This window comes from Odocoileus virginianus, chromosome 4 (assembly GCF_023699985.2).
Source record: "Odocoileus virginianus isolate 20LAN1187 ecotype Illinois chromosome 4, Ovbor_1.2, whole genome shotgun sequence".
Taxonomy (NCBI): Eukaryota; Metazoa; Chordata; class Mammalia; order Artiodactyla; family Cervidae; genus Odocoileus; species Odocoileus virginianus.
In genome coordinates, this window is record NC_069677.1 from 81,554,716 (window position 1) to 81,575,761 (window position 21,046).

The following is a 21,046-nucleotide window of genomic DNA, read 5'->3' on the forward strand; positions in this document are numbered from 1 at the left end:
GCCCCTGCAGCAGGGTCTTAGCCAGCACAAGGCTGGCCCCAGCCCCTTCTGTCTTGCTGCCTCTGCTTTCCCCCGGGTGTGGCCCTTGTGTGTGACCTTGGAGTGGGGGGAGAAGAGACAAGGCACTTTCCCCTCCCTCCATCCATCCCTCTCCCCGCTTCCTTACTAAAGTTTCATGGAGATCAATTCACATTTCACAGTTTGCCCACTTTGAGTGTAGAATTCAGGGTCTTGTTATGAAGGTAGCAACCTTGAAAAGTATGTTTAAGTTTAGCTTTGCCAGGTGTCTCCCCCAGATCAATGGTGTCCTCCAAACACGGTCTTTGCAGATGTACTAGTTAAGGTGAGGTCACACTGCAGCAGGGTGGGGCTCAATCTGGTACCTGGTATCCTGACGAGATGCTGAGGGAAGCAGACACATGAGGAGGCAGATGAGTAATGCAGACACCTAGGGCCTGGCAGCCCTGGAAACCAAGACTGTGGATTGCATGGGAAGTCGATTGTTGTTGGATAGCATGGAGTGTTGATTGTTGTTAAGTCGCTCAGTCATGCCTGACTCTTTGCAACCTCATGGACTGTAGCCCACCAGGCTCCTCCGTCCATGGGATTCTGCAGGCAAGAATACTGGAGTGGGTTGTTGTTTCCTTTGCCAGGGCATCTTCCTGACCCAGGAACTGAATCTGCATCTCCCACCTATCCTGCATTGGCAGGCAGGTTCTTTACCACTGGGCCACCTGGGAAGCCCGGTGCATTGAAAGTAGGGTCCTCATAGGGGAGGAGAGGGCCCCAAAGCCTGAGATAGGGATGCTTGAAGGACGCACCTGAGGATCTTGAACCCAACCCCTAATTCTTCTGGATGCCCCATGCTGCAGCAGAGCACCACCCTTGCCTTTGCTGAAACTCAGCTCCCTCATCTGGAGACCAAGCAACAGTCCCACCCCTGAGACATACTGACACTTGTTCCTTTCAGATGGGCCTCCCCTGCCTCCTTTGCTCCAGGCCTGTCACCAGGCAGGTTTCAGCCAAGTGGAGAAGGAAGCACAGGCTGGGCTGCTAGGAAGGCCCTACATGCCCTGGGAGCACAGGACCAGCTCCTGGCTGCCAGCAGACATGGGCAGGTGGGTGGGAGTCTCGGGGTGGGAGACAGGGCTGGGTGCCATGCGTTAGCTACAACAGAAGAACATCTGCTGATGTGGGCCATCTGTGACTTCGGTTGTGGGTTGAAATGTGTCCCCAGCGTGTCAATCCTAACTGCTGCCCCCCCGCCCCAGCCCCCTGCCCTGGCTGTGAATGCAGCCTTATTTGGAAATAGGGTCTTTGCAGATACAGTTCAGTTAAATGAGGTCACCCTGGGCTGGGGGCCCTAAGACCTCAGAAAAGAAGTCCATGAGAAGACACAGTTGGGGACTGGAGAGCCATCTCTATAAGCCAAGGTCCCAGCTCTGCTGAGAGGCTCCCTGGAACACAGATTGGCCACTGGCCCAAAGCAAAGGAGTCAAGGCTGCAGCCCAGCCTCCCCGCCTCGCGGCCAGGTTTGTGGCTCCAACCTGACTGTGTCCTCCAGGGCCCCCAGGGCTAGCCCTGCCAGCTCTCAACCCCTCTGCCCTTCAGAATCCCCAGGGGACTTTAGTGGGGCAGGTCTCAGGCCTACCCCAACCTGCACAATCGGCCGAGTGCCCCCCTCCGCTCCCGCAGCACTCCAGTCCAGATGGAAGCTGTGCCTCTCCATCCAGGAAGGTGGCCAGATTGCTCATCTCCCAAGCTCCACCCCCTTACATCTCTGGCTGCCCCCTCACCCCCCAGTCCAAACAAAGACCTTCTGGGGCAAACACTGCCCGGGACTGCTGAGCTGGCTGCTGGTGGGTCACCCAGCAGTGCCCTGGCCTGGGCCTGGTCTGGGCTCCTGGCCTGCTTCCCCTGATGGGAAGAGCCCATCATGCCCTCACCCCAGAGACCCTGCCAGGCATACCTCCTTGATGGCCAGGAGGCCACCATATCCACAGAGAGCTTTGTACCAGGTGAGGCTGTAATTCTCCCTCCTACTCTGAGTGTTCAGGGCCACATGCAGCCTGAGGGCCTGGGCAGGCCAGCCACCAGGCAGGCCTTCCCGTGTGCACTCCTTGATGGTTTATCCTTAAAGGCGGCAAAGGTGAGCATCCCCATGGGGAAGAGTGAGGAGAAGGAGCGCAGACGTGGTCAGGTTCCGCCAAAGGGGCCCAACAATTCCGCTCCTCCCCACCCGCCACGCCAGGTCAGGTACCAGGCTCCTGAGGAGCCGTGTCCTCTAGCTGGCCCTCAGGACCTCCCCCTGCCCCAGTGGACCTACATGCCAGTTCCTGTGGTCACACAGAGCTTCTTGGGAGAGGAGCTCTGGGAAAGCACACCAGCTACAGCAGACTCTGGCCCTGTGGCAGCCCCTTGATCAGGCCATGCCTGAGTCCCACATGCTTGTGTGACCATACCTGCTGCAAAGGAGTCTGGGAAGTGTGGGTTTTCATGTATCCCAATTATATAGCCCCCCTTTCCTCAGGGCAGGTGGGAAGGTTGGATCTGAGTGGGAAGCCATCAGTGTTTGGTCACCCATGACATCATAAGCTCCCTTACAGAGGGGCCTGGTCTGCCCTGCTGTCCACTCTTGCCCCTGCCAGTGGGGGATCTGGCACACAAACGCTCAGCTCGGCAGAGTCCATCATGGCTGTGCCCAGGCAAGACTCCTGACCAGGTTGTGCTGTGGAGGGGGTTGAGAAGCAGGAAGCTCTGAAGCCCCAGAGCCCCTGCACCCATGCTCTGGTGAGGATGGGAAGCAGGAGTTGCTGCCTCCTCGGGCAGCTCGCTCAGGGCCCCCTGGGCACTCCAGCTGGATGAGACAGATGGTCACGGCCACAGGTACCTGCAGGGCACAAGCCCTACCAGCCACACCTCCCGGACCTCATCTGTCGGCAGAGACCCCGTGTTCCCAGGGCACTCAGAGAGCTTGTGCCCGCAGGCTGCTCTCTCTGAGCTGAGCCTGGAGGGCCCCGCACTCTCCTCCGCCCAGCCCCCCAGCAGGGACACGGCCTCCACATCACACAGGGCCAGCCACTCAGCAGTCTTGGGACCCAGGCAGCAGAAACTCCAAGCATTGCCCCAAAATTCTGGGCACAGGGGAGGAAGAAGCCCCCAAGGGCTGCTGAGAGAGGATGGGGTGGGAACGGGGAAGGTGCCTGCCCACCCAGAGGGGCTCCTCCCTGTCTGCAGAGCTTGAGGACTGGGGTGCTGGCCTGGTGGGAGTGGGGTGGGCCACTGTGTCTGTGTCTCCCCAGTGCACAAACCTCAGTCTGTTCCAGGAAACAGAGGGTACTCAGGGTGGGTGACCTGAGGGGCCCTTTGCAAGTGTGCAGAGATGGACCACGCAGATTCTCTTCCTGGTGGGGGACCGTTAAGGGCTGGGGCTGAGTGAGAGACTGGCTTCAGAGGATAGCCTTGGAGCTGGTAGGGCCCAGGTACCACTGGGGGTCCCTGAAGCAGGTGCTGGGGGCCAGAGAGCAGGGGTGTCCACTAGGTCAGTACCCATGGCTGGTGGGGACACTGGGTCTGGAGGCAATGAGAGAGCACCCCCCAGAAGTCCCTGAAACCCTCTGCCACCCTGCCCCAGACTGCCTCTGGTGCCCTGTTGGCATTTTAGTCAATTTCTTACCGAGGTGTGATTCACACAACATACACCTTACCACTGTAGTTAGTCTCACACAACATACGCTTTACCACTGTGTTTATTCTTTTTATTTTATTTATTTTTTCAAGTAGGTTCCTTCCTTTTAAAATAATTTAATTGACTTAGTTTTAGCAGCCCTGTGTGACATGTGGGAACTTAGTTCCCCAAGCAGGGATCAAACCTGTGGTCCCTGCAGTAGAAGTGTGGGGTCTGCACCTGTGGACTGACAGGGAAGTCTGTTCACCATTTGACAGTGTACACGTCAGTGTTTAGTGCATTCACAATGGTTTGCAACCACCAGCGCTTCTGGTGTCAGAACCTTATCACCCCCAGGACACACCTGGGAGACCCTCTGTCTGAACCCGGTGGTCACACCTGCATCCATCCCTCTGCTCCGTGCTCCCTGCTGTGAGATGCTCCCTGCAGTGACATGAGGGCTGTCGGCCCTGTCCAGGCACCTACATAGCATTCACCATCCCCCCCTTTCACTGGATGTTTCCAGGTGGAAATACAGCTGATTTCAAGTCACTGTAAATGTGCTTGCTGGCTTCTGTTTTCCCAGACCAACAGCCCGAGATGCAAGTTTTCTATCCTGGAGCTCAGGAGAGAGCAGGACACACAGCTCCTGACTCAGTCTCCTTCTCCTGCTCTCACAGGCCTGTTTGCTCCCCAAGGAGTGCTCACCTGCTCTGCATTCAGCCCTCATGACCTGCACCTCCCAGCCTCCAGTGACAGGCCTGGCACAAAACACCACCTGCCCCGCAGACAAAGTGGAGACAGGGAGGTGACAGACTCCAACCCTCAGGAACAGGCTGTCACCCTGGACCCTGAGCCTCATAGAACTGTCCCCAGTGTTCAGTCTTACAGTGCAGGGTACACTTTTCTATTACAGTGCACATAAACACACCACTGGACTGACCTCACTAAAGGCAGTAACCGGCTGCTGAAACCAGGAAGCCTTGAGACAGACCCAGCACATACCCCGGGCAGTCAGTGGGTAGTTGGAGCTGGGCTCAAAGGACATGGCACTCAGCGGGCCCGCGGGTCACTGCCCCCTGCATACATCTGTGCGTCTCTACCCAAGCAGAAATGCGTGAATGTATCTGAGTCCATCTAGAATGTATCTGAGTCCATCCAGAACTAATGCTCTAGGGTCGGATTTTCTCAGCCCCTCTTACTGTACTGGGTGGGGTGGGGGGTTCTGAGACCTGGAGGCACGACACAGCGTCACCACGCCGGGGTGTGGAGCTGTGGTTAGAGCGCAGGCTCCCGGGACCCTGGGTGTGCCACCCGCCCACCGTCACCTGGGCCACCCTCTCCCCCTCCTCGGCTCCTCAGGGAAGGGGGCTCAGGCTGCAGGAGGCCCAGCGGGGCTCCACCCAGGACACCTCTCACCTGCTGACACTTCTCTATTGTGATTGGAGCTTCGTATGAAGAAACAAACCCCAACAGAGACAATTTGTGAAAACAGAAAACACATATTTATTTAAAGATAACACAAGCCCTCCTCGAAAGAAATTTAGTTAAAATCAAGGATTGGGAGAAAAAAATGAACATAGCGAAAGCAGAGAACAGAGACACCACCCCACCCCAAGGGGCACCACGTCTGGTCCCAGACAGGTCTGCAGAGGAGAGACCCACATGGGCGACGGACTCTGCAAAATCGGGCCTAGAAGTCCGCCAGCTCGTCGTGCCTGCCTTTGTTGGTCTGGTAGCTGGTCAAGGCCACGGGCTTGCTCTCGTGCGGGAGGCTTTCAAACACTCGGATGTGCGTGAAGTCATCCTCGTCCACTTGAACCTGAAAGGAGAGTCCAGTGAGGGGCAGGTGGGGCCTCTGATCCCACATCCCCCTGATTCGCTGGATTTGGCTGGACGGGCAGGAAGGCCCTGGATGCCCGGAGGCTGCGTCCCTTCATGTCCCCAGAGACTGGGCTGAGGACACTGCCACCTTCCTCCTTCAGGTGCAAGGGATGCCCCCGGTGCCCAGCCAGCACCCCTCATCCACACTCACTCCAGCAGAGCCCCCAGTCACCCGAGAGGCTAGGTCCTCTCCTCCAAGGAGGCCGCAGCACACACGTGCACACACACGCACACGTGCACACACACATGCTTGTACACGCATGCTCATTTCAGACAGCCACCAAACCCCTGAAGCTGAGGGCTGCCACAGGACCCTGCTGAGCACCCCTGCCCTGGGCACCTGTGAGCTCCCACTTCAGCCAGACTCTCCCAAGGGGCTGACACCCCACCTTGATCAAGTAGTTCACTCCGGCGACCACCTGGCTCCTGAATTCCACAGCCTTGAACATTGGGAACTTCTTGTCCACCTTCTCCTCCAGCTGGGACTTCACCTGGGGAAGGGGAGAAGGGAGAGACAGGTGAGCTCACCTGTATTAGATGTTACAGCTGAACTCTAGTGCCCACATTCTACACTCTTTCTAGAGCACGTCTGTTCTTCACAGCTGAGCAGACACACTCAACTGTTGACTCTGATGAGAAAGGACAGAAAAATGTTCTTTGTATCATTTCTCTTTCCTTTTTCAAGGATGGGAATTTTACATTTTCATCATCAAGACCATGTGTGTAAGTTCACACCCTGTTTTTCTTTTTACTTAGTTCTTTTGAAAGAGTACATACCACTTTTTAGTTACTCTTTTAAAAGTGAAAATTAAAATATTTTAAAGAGTTAAACTAAATTGAGCATTAAATATAATTTTCCAGGGACTTGCTCAGTGGTCTAGTGGCTAAGACTCAATGACAACAATGCAAGGGGCCCGGGTTCTATTCCTGGTCAGTGAACTATATCCTACATGCCACAAGGAAGGTCCACATGCCGCAAGTAACTAAGTGGCACAGCCAAAATAAATAAATATTTATTAAAAATTCAGTCTTCCATCTTCTGTTGTTAATGGTCAGCTGCTGAGTCACGTCTGACTCTTTGTGACCTCATGGACTGTGGCACGCCAGGCTCCTCTGTCCTCCAGTCTCCCAGAGTTTACTCAAATTCTTTTCCATTGAGTGGGTGATGCAATCTAACCATCTCATCTGCTGATGCCTTCTCCGCTTGCCCTCGATTTTTCCCAGTCAGGGTCTTTTCTGATGAGTCAGTTGTTCCCAGCAGGTGACCAAAGGACTGGCGCTTCAGCTTCACCATCAGTCCTTCCAGTGAATATTCAGGGTTGATTTCCTTTAGGATTGACTGGTTTGATCTTATAGAGGTGCATTAATTCTCTTGGGGAAAAAAGTGAAAGTGAAAATGTTAGTTGCTCAGTGGTGTCCAACTCTGCGACCCCATGAACAGGTAGCCTCCCTGGCTCCTGTGTTCATGAAATTCTCCAGGCAAGAATACTGGAATGGGTTGTCATTTCCTTTTCCAGGGTTCTCTTAAGAATCTCAGTTTCTTCTGCGACAGATAAAGCACTATTATAGTTAAAAAAATGGTTTTCTACTTTTAAACTTTTATTTATTTCTAGTTTTTATTTTGTAAACGTGCCATAATTCTGGGTTTTCCGTTGTTAGCTTTTACCTACCTATTGTTTTTTTTTTGGCTGTCTTGGGTCTTTGAGGCTGCATGCCAGCTTTCTCCAGGTTCAAAGAGTGGGGGCTTCTGTTGAGAGCACAGGCTATAGGCATGGGGGCTTCAGGAGTCTCGGCTCCCTGGATCTAGAGCTCGGGCTCGGGAGCTGTGGCACTTGGGCTTACTTGCTCAGCGCTATGTGGTATCTTCCCAGACCAGGGATGGATCCCAGGTCCCCTGCATGTGGATTCTTCTCCCCTGGGTCACCAGGGTGGACGTTTGCTGCCGTTTCAGACGGTCTCCCTAGGATACAGGGCCTTTCGGGAGAGGCTGTTTCTGGTCTTTGGTGTCAGATGGTAACAACACCCTTGGATCAGTCAGGCTTTCTAGGGTCTTGGCCTTTGGGGAACTGGGCTTGTCATGCAGGAAGGAAGAGCAGGTTGCTTTGTCTTGACTTTGAGATCTAATCTGGTTTCCGAGTGCTCAGTAGCCACAGGACCTCGCTGTGCTGAAGCCTCCAAACCAGTTCTGGGGGTCGGAGGAGTTTTGAACCCCAGGCGCCTGCTGCTTGGGGAGCCAAGGGCATCAGCATTATGCATGCCAGTGAGTCACCTGGCAAGGGCCTGCAGGGAGCGGCACTCTGGTGATTAGGTGGGAGAAAGGACAGGAGCAGGGAGGGTCAGGTAGTGAGAAGGTGGGCCGCCTGCTCTTCCAGGAGGCTGCCACGGCTCTCAGGGTGGTCAGTGTGGGTGTGTCCCTCTGGGCCAGGGCCCAGCCGTGTCTCAGCACTCACCCGTGCAGCCCTTCTTCACGGAGCTCTAGGGAACTGAGCCTCTGACCGTTTAGCCAACCCGGGGGTGAGTGACACCCACAGCCCCTCCCTGGGGCCTGGGATGGAATCATCCTCTCTGTCTGTCTCAGGAGTGGAAGCAGGAGAGCCCTGCTCTGTGCAAGGCTGGCTGGATGTGCTGGGTACAGGTTCATCTCTGGCCTCACTTCTCCTTATCTGTTCACCAAAGCTTCAGTACAAAAGGCCACCAGACGGTGCCCGTGCCCCTCACAGAGCCCGCCCAGCACACAGGTGGCCACCTGGCTCCCAGGGGCAGTGAGGACGGTGCCCTGACATGTGACTCCCACGGGATGGACCCCAAGTGCAGCCCCTGGAGACAGAAACCCTTGTCTCCCGAGGGGGCTCACCCTCACGCAAGGCTCACGTGGCCAGCGGGGATTCTCAGGCCTGGAGAGCCAGGAAGAGGCGGGGAGGGCTGGGCTGAGTGGCCGTGGAGGGGGAGAACAGGGAACACCCCTCTGCCTGGCTCTCACTGGCTGTCCCCCAGATCCCTCAGTGTCTAAGGTCTCCCAAGACTCAGCCCTTCCATGACTGATATCAGATGCTCCCAATGGTAGGATAGAGGACCCACAGAGCGCATGCCCTGTGATGTAGGAGGCAGCAGTGGAGCGGGGAGCAGAGCAGAGGTGGGCCGGAAAGATAAGGGAACCAGATGTCTGTCGCAAGTTTCCTCTTCTCATCAGAACTCGAATACCCCACCCCAGGTCCTGAACTTCTCTCCCTTATGAGGACAGGGGGACAGACCCCAACCCCACTCTTGACCCTCGGGCACAACAGTTTTCCTGGAAAAGGGGCTCGACGGCTGGCCAGGGTCTGATCCAGACTCTGCCTACTTGACCCAGCAACTTTCAGTTTCTAAACGTGTCACTGGAGAGCATTTCAAACATACATGAGAAGGCTAAAATAACAGCCTGAGTCTAGGAGGCCTGGGGCCCTGACTCACTCATGATGGCCTCACGCCCTGCTGTGTCATTTTTTCTCCATGTGCTTTTCCCCAAATGTCACCTTGCCTCCCCCCTCCAACCCCTCTGCCCCCTCTCTCTTCTTAAGAGAGAATGGGATGTGCTAGGGTACAGTGCCTCTGTCCCAGAGGTGATGACTGCTGACCACCGTGGTCCCAGGACCCCATCTGCCTGCAGCAGCCCTACCTGATCAGCGATGGCCTGGGTCTTGGCTGTGGCAGGCTGAGTCTCTGAGAACCCACCAAGCTTTGGCCCCAACATCTTGGCAGTCGGCAGGCTGGGCGGATGACCTGTAGGAGCTGCTGACACTCTCAGGACTGGCGAGCTAATGGGAAACTCCCAGACTTGGAGGGATGGTCCTGTGATGCATGGGCGGAGCCAGGAGAGGTGCCTGGGTTGATGGACAGGGAACAGGGAGGGGAAGTCCTGGTCCCATTCAGGAACATGCTCTGACACGGGGTTGAGGGGGCAGGACTTTGGCATCTTCCTGTGGGTGGCAGAGTCAGAAGCAGGGGTGGGAGCTCCCTGCAGGATCGGGGAGGGAGTGGGGGGTAGCACCGACAGAATCTCCAGATAGACAGGGGTCCATTCAGATGGGAGGATGAGGGGTCACCAACCCTTGGAGTTTCAAAGAGTTCTGGAGACATGGGAGCAACAGGACCTGAGAGTTGCCAAGGGTGGAGAGAAGTGAAGCCCCGACCAGCTCAGCACCTGGAGGAGAGGGGCAGGGGCCGCCTGGGCCTCAGTGGGACCTGCCTGTGCCCGCCTGGAGCCCCTCATGCCCCAGCCAGGCCCAGAGCCCTACCCATTCTGGCCTGTCCTGTGGGCTGCTATGCACATCATGGACATGTGACCGGTGACACAGGGAGGGCTGACGTGGGTGGACGAAGAGCCACAGAGGGGTCCAGGGGCAGGAGGCGATGACTCCAGGGCCTCAGACGGCATGGGGGTCACATGCATGGTGTTACTCACTAGGACTTGGTTCTGATGGGTGTGGGATAGGATTTAGAGTTGGTTCAACTATAACCCAGCCTGGGCGGGTACACCCTTCTAGGGTCCAAGCCTGGGCTCTTGGGTAACATTGGGAAACCAATTATCTGAACAGACACATGGAGTGAGAAACAAGGACGAGGCCTTGGTGGGGAAGGGGTGCTGGGAGGCGGGCGGCAGAGTCAGGGGAACCCAGGAGAAGTGCTCGGCCCTGTGGTCAGCCCAGTCCCGGGTTGGATATTGGGGGTGTTAGCTTTCTAGGTCATCTTCGGTCAGTCATATTTCTCGTGCCCAGGTGTGGTCTGAGGCCCTTCCTGGTGGTGCACACGTCTCTCAGGCAAGATCGTTTCCAGCAGGAGTGTTTCTGGGAGGTTGGCAGGACATAGCACAGCCTGGCCTCACCCACCTCCTTCTGGACCCCCAGAAGTCTCCAGTTAGATTTTGGCGGCAGCTTCTCAGTAACGCACACCTTACAGGGAATTCCTATTTTGAGACAACTCAGGCAAGTGCTTATTATTGTGTTTTTCCGGGTGGGGGGGGAAAGGGTGGAGGTTCCAGGCAATGGTTCCCTAAAATTCCTGTTCCCCCCTCCCGCCCGGAGATACATCCGACTCGAGATAATTCTTGCGTAATCAGAGTGGAAGTCAGATTGATTATCTTCTTTGCAGCCAAAGATGGAGAAGTCCTATAGAGTCAACAACAACAATTCTGGGAGGTGACTGTGACTCACATCACAAACTGCTTGTTGCAAAATTCAGACTTAAATTGAAAACAGAAGGGACAACCACTAGACCATTCTGGTACGACCTAAATCAAATCCCTTATGATTATACAATAGAAGTGACAAACAGATTCAAGGGACTAGATCTGATAGACAAAACTCCTGAAGAACTATGGATGAGGTTCGTAACATTGTACAGGATGCTGTGATCAACACCATCCCCAAAAAAACGAAATGCAAAAAGGCAAATGGTTGTGTGAGGAGGCCTTACAAATAGCTGAGAAAAAAAGAGAAGTGAACGACAAAGGAGAAAAGAAAGATATATCCATCTGAATGCAGAGTTCCAAAGAATAGCAGGGACAGATAAGAAACTGTTCCTAAGTGATCAGTGCAAAGAAATAGAGGAAAACAAGAGAATGAGGAAGACTAGAGATCTCTTCAAGAAAATCAGAGATACCAAGGGAACATTTCATGCAAAGATGGGCCCAATAAAGGACAAAAATGGTATGGACGACACAGAAGCAGAAGATATTAAGAAGAGGTAGCAAGAATACCCCAGAAGAACTAGACAAAAAAGATCCTAATGACCCAGATAACTACAATGATGTGATCACCTAGAGCCAGACATCCTAGAGTGTGAAGCCAAGTGGGCCTCAGGAAGCATCACTACAAAGAAAGCTAGTGGAGGTGATGGAATTCCAATTGATCTATTTCAAATCCTAAAAGATGATGCTGTGAAAGTGCTGCACTCAATATGCCAGCAAATTTGGAAAACTCAGCAGTGGCCACAGGATTGGAAAAGGTCAGGTTTCATTCCAGTCTCAAAGAAAGGCAATGCCAAAGTCTGATCAAGCTACTGCAGAGTTGCACTCATCCCACATGCTAGCAAAGGAACGCTCAAAATTCTCCAAGCTAGGCTTCAACAATACATGAACCGAGAACTTCCAGATGTTCGTGCTATATTTAGAAAAGGCAGAAGAACCAGAGATCAACTTGCCAACATCCATTGGATTATAGAAAAAGCAAGAGAATTCCAGAAAAACATCTACTTCCGCTTCTTTGACTACACTAAAGTCTTTGTGTGGATCAGAACAAACTGTGGAAAATTCCTCAAGAGATGGGAATACCAGACCCCCTTACCTGCCTCCTGAGAAATCTGTATGCAGGTCAAGAAGCAAGAGTTCAAACCATGGAACAATGGACTGGTTCCAAATTGGGAAAGGAGTACATCAAGGCTGTATATTGTCACCCTGCTGATTTAACTTCTATGCAGAGTACATCATGTGAAATGCTGGGCTGGATGAAGCACAAGCTGGAATCAAGTTTGCTGGGGAAAATATCAGTAACCTCAGATATAATAATGGCACCAGCCTTATGGCAGAAAGTGAAGAGGAACTGAAGAGCCTCTTGATGAGAATCAAAGAGGAGAGTGAAAAAGCTGCCTTAAAAGTCAGCATTCAGAAAGCAAAGATCATGGCATCCAGTTCCATCACTTCATGGCAAATAGATGGGGAAACAGTGAGAGATTTTATTTTCTTGGGCTCCTGGATCACTGCAGATGGTGACGGCAGCCATGAAATTAAACGAAATTAAATTAAATCTTCTTCTCTTGGAAGAAAAGCTATGACCAACCCAGACAGCATATTAAAGAGCATAGACATTACTTTGCCAACAAAGGTCCACCTAGTCAAAGCTATGGTTTTTCTAGTAGTCATATATGGATGAGAGAGTTGGACCTTAAAGAAAGAATAGCACCAAAGAATTGATGCTTTTGAACTGTGCTGCTGTTGAAGACTCTTGAGAGTCCCTTGGACTGCAAGGAGATCAAACCAGTCAATCCTAAAGGATATCAGTTCTGAATATACATTGGAAAGACTGATGCTGAAGCTGATACTCCAATCCTTTGGCCACCTGATGCGAAGTACTGACTCACTGGAAAAGACCCTGATACCGGGAAAGATGGATAGCAGGAGGAGAAGGGGATGACAGAGAATGAGATGGTTGGATGCCATCACCAACTCGATGGACATGTTTGAGCAAGCTCTGGGAGTTGATGATGGACAGGGAAGCCTGGTGTTGCGGGGAGCCAGCCTGACTGCTCAGGCTCCTTCTTAGCTCTGAGAGAGATCAAGAGATCCCTCTCTGTCCCGCCACCCCTGATTTATTAAAGCACAGGTTGGCCTTTCTCACCTCCATCAAGGAAATTGCTGTAGTGATCTTTCACCTGTTCACCTGTTGCTGATAAACTCGTCATGATTGAAGCCTGTTTTCTATCCAGTTAATGTTCTATTGATTTCAGTTGGGTGCTAGGGTGATGCTTTACTGATCTTAAGTGGAGGAATTTAAAACACCTGTGCCTGTAGCTCTGCACATGTGCAAACCTTTGATCTATTAGCAACTCCTGTTAGCATATATATAGGTGTGGTATTCTTCAATAAAGTTGGCAGAGTCAGACGCAAGCAGACTCTGTCCCTCTCAACCCCATTCTTTTCTAGTCTTTTCTTTCCTAGTCCTTTCTTTTATTTCTCAGGTATTTCGGCGATTGCGCCCGTGACCGGTTCGTTTGCCGGCAGGCTCCGGCAAGTGGCGCCCGAACAGGGACATGAGCGGATCCCGGACTACAGCCACCCAAAAACAAGTAATCCCGCGGGCAGCGTTTAAAGTTGCAGGCATTGTGGGTGGAGAGGGTATAGTTGAGAGTAAAAATCATGGGTCAAAGTAGTAGTAAACAGTTCTTTGTTTCTACGTTAAAAATGATGTTAACTGCTCTAAAGTTTATAACTCCTAAAAATCTGCAACCTACCTCCGGGACAGTTGAACATATTTGCAATTTCCCGGAAGACCCAAAATCTAGTAAAAAGGAGGCTGTTGCTTTAACATCTGACTCAGAGTCTGAACTCTCTCATGAGGATCAAGGAGAACTAGATGAGTACAATAGAGAGAATTGGGATGCTTTTACTGTTACAAAAGGGAAGGACAAAGCATCCCCCTTTTTGGAACTTAAAGAAATGTTAACATCCATATCACGGAGAGTGGAGCAATTAGAGTTACTGTTTCCTTCGGGTCCCAAGCCGCAGCACTTCAATACACCGTCTGTTGTGGCAGGATTGGATCCCATTCCAATTCCTCCTATGCCTCCTCCTTTGGTTGAGGCTCCCTTAATACCTACAGCTCCTGTATATTCTCCTTTGAAATTTGAAAAACCTGTCCTTTCCCCACTTCAAATGGCTGTTAAACATGCTAGAGACCAAGGAGAAAGCCTTGAGGGATATTCCATGATTTTTCCAGTTTTTGAAGACGCTAACCGCTGCAGGCATTATGAGCCTGTTCCATTTAAACAGTTAAAGGAGCTTAAGCAGGCTTGTGCCCAGTATGGACCCACGGCACCTTTTACATTAGCTATAATTGAGAGCCTCGGAGCCCAATATCTGCCACCCAACGATTGGAAAGCTATTACACGCGCCTGCCTTTCTGGAGGCGATTATTTGCTCTGGCGCTCCGAGTATGGAGAAGTTTGTGGTCTTATTGAAGATCGTAATCGCCGTAATGGGTTACAAATTAATTTTGACATGCTAATGGGAGAAGGAGTCTTTAGGGCTCTTGATGCACAACTAAACTATCCAGAACAAGCTTACCTTCAGATTAGTGAAGCTGCATTAAAAGCCTGGAAGAAACTTCCCGTTTCTAATAGAAAGACTGAAGATCTTTCGAAAATTCGGCAAGGGCCTGACGAGCCTTATCAGGATTTTGTTGCTCGTCTATTAGATGCAATATCTAAGATTATAGGAGATGAAGAGGCAGGTCTTATTTTAACAAAACAGATGGCCTGATGAGAAATGCATAATGCTGCGTGCCAAGCCGCTTCTTCGACCTTTCAGGGAAAAAGGGAAATTTAACAGATTATGTTAGAATTGTGCTGATATTGGCCCTTTCCTTACCTTCAAGGAGCTTTCTATGGCCGCAGCTATTCAAGAAAGTCTATTAAAGAGGTTTTGTACCAACAAGCAAGGAATAAAGGGAAATATAAAAAAGAAGCCGGGCGCCACCAGGGAGCTGTTTTTCATGTGGACAAATGGGACATGTTGGCTCTAATGCCCAAAAAAGGAACAACAAATACCCCTGATTTCGGCAAAAAAATCCTAATGTCTGCCCTAGATGTAAAAAGGGGAAAAACATTGGGCCAGAGAGGGACTGTCGTTCTAAGGACTGACATTAGAAGTGTAAACCTCTGCCTCCTGTTCGGGAAACTGGGTGAGGGGCCAGCCCCAGGCCCGAAAAACAGTGTTATGGGGGCCTCAAAGCCGAGTCACAACCAACCTGTCGACTTGGTATCAAAAACCTCTTACCGAGCCACCCCAGGCAGGCGCCAGGATTGGACTTGTGCGCTGCCGCCCACACAGTATTAACCCCGAATATGGGGATGCAAGCCATTCCTAAAGGGGTATTGTGGACCACTCAAAAGGAACCGTTGGATTAATCATTGGCAGGATCAGTTGGACCATGAAGGGATTGTCATTTCCCCTGGCGTTGATTGATGCCGGACTATCTGGGGAAATTAAATTATGGCTTGTGCCCCCTTAAACATTATTAGTCATACCTAGTTGATCAAGAATGCCCAATTAATTTTATTCCCTTCATGTGGAAGGAAAGATTTGCCTACAGAGAGAAAGGAAGGCTGGTGGTTTTGGTTCTCTGATGTTTATTGGGTTCAATCTATTTTCGGCTCAAAAAGACCAAACTTAGAGCTCATTATTGATGGAAAAAGATTCTTCTGGTATTTTGGACACTGGGCAGATGTGTCAGTTATAGCTGAGAACATTGGCCACAGCTATGGCCGCACCTAAGCAAGAAGATACTTGTTCTACTCTGAGGGCATAGGTCAATCTCAAAACCCATCAACAGAGTGCGGCCTCTTCACTGGATGATTTGAAGGACACGAGGGCGATTTCCAACCTTTTTTATTCTGCTAATCTCCCTGTTAATCTTTGGGGAAGAGATGTTATGCAACAAATGGGTGTATATATGTTTGCTCAAAATCAAGTCATCTCAGATATGATGATGAATCAAGGTCTGCTTCCACAGAAGGGACTAGGAAAGAGTAATCAAGGAATTACTTGCCCTATTGTATCCATCCTCGCCCCACAGAGCTAAGCCAAGGGTTGTTTTTGACGGGTGACACTCTGATTTTCTGTAACTCATGCAGATCCTATCAGTTGGAAGAACTGGATGAGCCTGTTTGGGTTGATCAGGGGCCCTAACCAAAGAAAAAATCTTCAGCAGCTGAAACAATTGGTGCAGGAACAATTGAGCTTTGGACATATTGAGCCTTCCAATTCCCTTGGAAATTCACCAATATATTTGTTCTAAGAAGAAAAATCTGGTGAAAATGGAGGCTTTTTGCAGGACTCCGCAAAGTAAATGAAACTTATGATTTGTCATGGGACCGCTTACAACTTGGCCTGCCCCTCGCCTGCAGGGATCCCTCGTAAAACGTTTAAGATAATTATAGATTTAAAGTATTGTTTCTATACTATTCCACTCCATCTGCATGATTGTCAGCGTTATTGCTTCAGATACCTTCTACTAACTTTAAGCCAGCCTGCTCGGAGGTTCATTGGAAAGTTCTGCCTCAAGGGATGGCTACTAGCCCCACCTTATGTCAAAGGTTTGTCAATCATGCAATTCGACCCTGTGAGAGCTGCATATCATGATGTCTACTTGTCCATTATATGGATGGACCTCCTGCTTGCATACACCTTGTAGGGTTTGTGCTTTTGCAAGACTATTAACTTGCTGCTCACGGTTGTCTTCCCCAACAAAAATTAGGCCTTCAAGTGGGCCACCAGAGAAAGTACAGAGGCTCCCTCTTTCTCATACCTGGGATTTAAATTAGGAACAGGAATTTCTTTTAAGGCCCAAAAACTGCAGATCGAAGGATAATCTAAAAACCCTTAATGATTTCCAAAAACATTAACTTGGGGGATAATAAATTGGATACAGTCCATATCTTAAATTAACCACAGGTGAATTACAAAAAAAAAGCCTTTGTTTGATATTTTAAAAGGGCCTACTGATCCTTCTTCCCCCAGGACATTTACAGATGATGGTTCGAGCAGCATTAGCTAAAGTAGGGAAAATGCCCTTTCTCAACATTTCGCTTACTTATTGTGACTTTTCTAAGCCATGGGGTCTTTACATACTCCCTTCCAAATATACGCCTACAGCAGTTTTGTATCAGGATGCTCCATTACATTGGATCACATTGCTGTCCATTTCTCCTCAGAGTTCTTACTCCTTTTTGTTTTATTAAGCTTGTTGATTGCTCGGGACGCCAGCGATCCAGAGAAATGCTCGGAGCTGATCCTACATTATTTTATGTCCCTATACCAAAGGGCACAGCAAGACTGGCATTTTTCAGTTAATGACTCATGGGCTTTGGCTCTCGATTCCTTTACAAGGAGAAAATTAATCATTTTACCTTCTGATAAGATTTTACATTTTGCTAGTCAACATCCTTTTTATCTTTCCTAAGGGTGTTTTATCTGGACCTATTCCGGATGCGCTCACTGTATTCACTGATGGTTCTCCTCTTAATGGAATTGCTTGCATTTTGTATTTTACTTAATAATTACCGCTAACCTCTTGCAAACTGCGTATAAGCTCTGCCCAAGAGGTAGAATTGTCTGCTGTTTCATGAGGTCTGCTTACGATATAATTTGCAACTTTTAATTTATGTACAGATAGTAAATACATTGCCTCACATGCTTTGCAATATATAGAAACTGTTCCCTTTATTTCTACTGTGGAATTCTACATTCTACATTTGTTACGAATACATATTCAGTCTCTGTTGCAACAGCGCATTACCCTGTTTCTTTGGACATTTACGTGCTCACACTGATCCCTGGACCTTATCTATGGGAAATCAAATAGCTGATTCTCACACTAGAGTTTTTCTTTCACAGGTAGAAGCGGCACACAATACATGCGCTACATCATCAAAATTGTAATACTCTTCGGTTCTGCAATTTCATATCCTCGAGAAACTGCACGACAAATTGTTTAATTTCTTGTTTGTTTGCCCTAAGTTTCTCCCAGTTCCACACCTTGGTGTTAATCCTTGCGGGCTCCTACCGAATCATCTTTGGCAAATGGATGTCACTCATGTTCCTTCTTTTGGTCGTGTTTTAAAGTAGTTCATGTATCTATTTGACCTTTTTCAGGATTATAATGTGGCATCCTTACTGACTGGTGAAGCCGCAAAACATTTCTAATCTCACATTGTCTTTATGCTTTTTCCGTTTTAGGACGCCAAAGTTTATAAAAACTGATAATGGCCGGCTATGTTTCCTCTGCCTTCAAAAAATTTTTGTTCCTCTTTTTCTATACCCTAAAAACAGGCATTCCTTTATAATCCACAAGTCAAGGCATCGTGGAACGTGCCAATCAAACTTTGAAATTACAGTTCAAAAATACAGAGAGGAGAGCTCTACCACCTTCTACCTAGAAAATTACCTTATCACGCTTTATACATACTAAACTTTTTAATTTTAGATTAAAGAAGGACATTCAGCGCGCAGAGATTTTTGGGACGCCTCAAATCTCTAGTAAGAAACCGATGGTCTTATGGAAAAAGACCCGTAGATAATTAATTGGCATGGGCCCAGATTCCCGTGTTAATTTGGGGGCGGGGTTAAGTATGTGTTTTCCACAGGATTGCCGATGTACCGCGGGGCTGGGCTTCCAGAAAGGCTGGTACGCCGAAGGAGGAGATTCCTAAACCAGCAGATGAGTCGTCTGAACTCTTCAACAGAGGAATCTCTCCCGATAAATCAGCAGATGCATGTGTTTATTTCTTCAAGCAAGGAGGGATAACTGCAGAGACGGCTAAACCCGACAATGCCCTAGCTTACGCGGTGCTCACTTTGGCCTGTGCGATAATCAAGCCTTCCTCAGCCTGAAGCCACATGATTTTGTTTCCGGGCCCATTCTTAATACTGACATTTGCTGGGAGCAAAAGTCTCATATACCAACATTTGAAGGCTGAAAACACTCCAGGAAACTGATGAAACATAGGGAGTGTTACTTTCCTACAAATAGTAAAATTGTGATAGATGTGACGTTTGATACTAATAAAGTCCTTTGTGTTGGCCTAGGTCAGACTGGAACAATAATCTGGTATAAGATGCGTAGCCCCAAATAACCTTGATGGATTTGTGAATACAAACCTTTGGTTCTTGCATTTGTCAATGCCTATCTGAAGATGATATATAAAGATTGTTGATGTTTTCCCATTTGCAAACGCAGCCATTTCCTTTGAGGGAGATATAAAGGCCATTAGTCAAAAGAAAAGGGGGAGATGCAGAGAGCCACCCTGACTGCTCAGGCTCCTTCTTGGCTCTGAGAGAGATCAAGAGGTCCCTCTCTGTCCCGCCACCCCTGATTTATTAAAGCACAGGTTGGCCTTTCTCACCTCCATCAAGGAAATTGCTGTAGCGATCTTTCACCTGTTCACCTGTTGCTGATAAACTCGTCATGATTGAAGCCTGTTTTCTATCCAGTTAATGTTCTATTGATTTCAGTTGGGTGCTAGGGTGATGCTTTACTGATCTTAAGTGGAGGAATTTAAAACACCTGTGCCTGTAGCTCTGCACATATGCAAACCTTTGATCTATTAGCAACTCCTGTTATAATATATATAGGTGTGGTATTCTTCAATAAAGTTGGCAGAGTCAGACGCAAGCAGACTCTGTCCCTCTCAACCCCATTCTTTTCTAGTCGTTTCTTTCCTAGTCCTTTCTTTTATTTCTCAGGTATTTCGGCGATTGCGCCCGAGACCGGTTCGTTTGCCGGCAGGCTCCGTCAAAGAGCTATAGCTGCAATTTGTCAGACTAGGATTATTATTGATTATATAAAGGCTTGTCACAATCTAGGATCAAAAACTTAAAAGATGCAAATACTAGCTGAAACAATGCTACAACCTTTTAAAAAGAGAAATGAAGGATGCTTTACATGTGGAGATAAATACCGTTTAAAAAGGGACTGCCCTAAGAAGGCTAATAAAAAGCTTCCCAAAAATTTGCCCTTTGCTGCCACAGAGGAAAGCACTGGGCCAAAGACAGTAAATTTAAATTTGATATTGAAGGAAAACCTATTCCAAGAAACTCCAAAGAGGGGACCTCCCAGGTCCCCTACAACAAAAAAGAGGGGCAAATTCTATCTTTTCCCTCAAACCCTCAACGTCCAGCAGTGCTGCCATTAATATACCAGCCCTAAATGATTTTTTCCTTTACCCTTAAGCAGTCCCTTCTAGAGTACCTACTGGAGTTTTTGGACCCCTGCCCCCAAACCTTCAGGCTTTTACAGGGCTGATCTAATTTGGCTTCTAAAGGAATTACTGTTCGGCGTGGAATAATTGATTCAAATTATAAAGGAGAAATTCAAATTATGATGTCAGCTCAGATCATTCTATGGCAATTCAAAAGGGGGGACAAAATTTCAATTAAGGGGGGACAAAATTTCACAATTACTTTTTTTGCCTTACACTTCTATTAACTCCTCTACTAATGTTGGGAGAGGCAGATTTGGTAATATAGATCAAAAACAATCCTTATGGACATCATTGTTACTTAAATATATCCGACCAAATATAAATATCAAAATTAACGGTAAAATACTTTCTGGACCCCTCAGCAATGGGTCTAATATTATCATTTCGAAAGTATTTTGGCCCAAATCCTGACCTATACAAAAGGTCTCTTGCCAAATTGCAGGAATTTCTCAAGCCAAAAAATACAATAAATTTATCAAAATATTCAAATCTACACATAGGTTAGACCAAAAGGCCAACCTAAAACATTAAGGCTGTATGTGATAGATGCACCCCTTAATCTCATAGGAAGGGTCTTACTTATGCAATGGCAAACTCAGATATACATTCCACATTTTTCCTAGGGGCCACAGCTCATTTTACAAACAAAACAGTTATTAAAATAATGGAGAAAATTTATGAGCCTATTTAGACAAAGCAATGGCCCCTTATAAAGAAAAATTACAAGCTACTAAAGAACTTATGAACACACAATTAAAATGGAAATATTGAAGAATCTTGCTCTTTTTGGAACTCTCCTATTTTTGTTATACAAAGGAAATATTACAAATGGTGTCTCTTAACAGAGTTTAAAAATGTTAATACTTTTTTGAAATCTGGGGCTGCATTGTAACCAGAGATCCCATTACTATTCCTCAAAATTGGCACATTATTATTACTGATTCACAAGATTGATTTTTTAATATGCCTTTACATCCTTAAGAC

General features: G+C 48.7%; 1 protein-coding gene across 2 annotated transcripts in view; it reads right to left on the bottom strand.

Annotated features, from left to right (window-relative positions):
* Positions 1 to 5,149: 5,149 nt before the first annotated feature.
* CSTB (cystatin B) overlaps positions 5,150 to 21,046 on the bottom strand; it is a 34,456-nt gene continuing 18,559 nt past the window's right edge. The window contains exons 1-3 of one of the 2 annotated variants that reach the window (XM_070466854.1): positions 9,207 to 9,362; positions 5,941 to 6,042; positions 5,150 to 5,489 (exon numbers count right to left, since the gene is read on the bottom strand). In XM_070466854.1, the coding sequence (XP_070322955.1) occupies positions 5,361 to 5,489; positions 5,941 to 6,042; positions 9,207 to 9,281 (306 nt within the window). In that variant the 5' untranslated portion in view covers positions 9,282 to 9,362 and the 3' untranslated portion in view covers positions 5,150 to 5,360. Of the gene's footprint in view, positions 5,490 to 5,940; positions 6,043 to 9,206; positions 9,363 to 21,046 lie in introns of those variants that run through there. The other variant, XM_020883570.2, reaches the window with a different exon arrangement.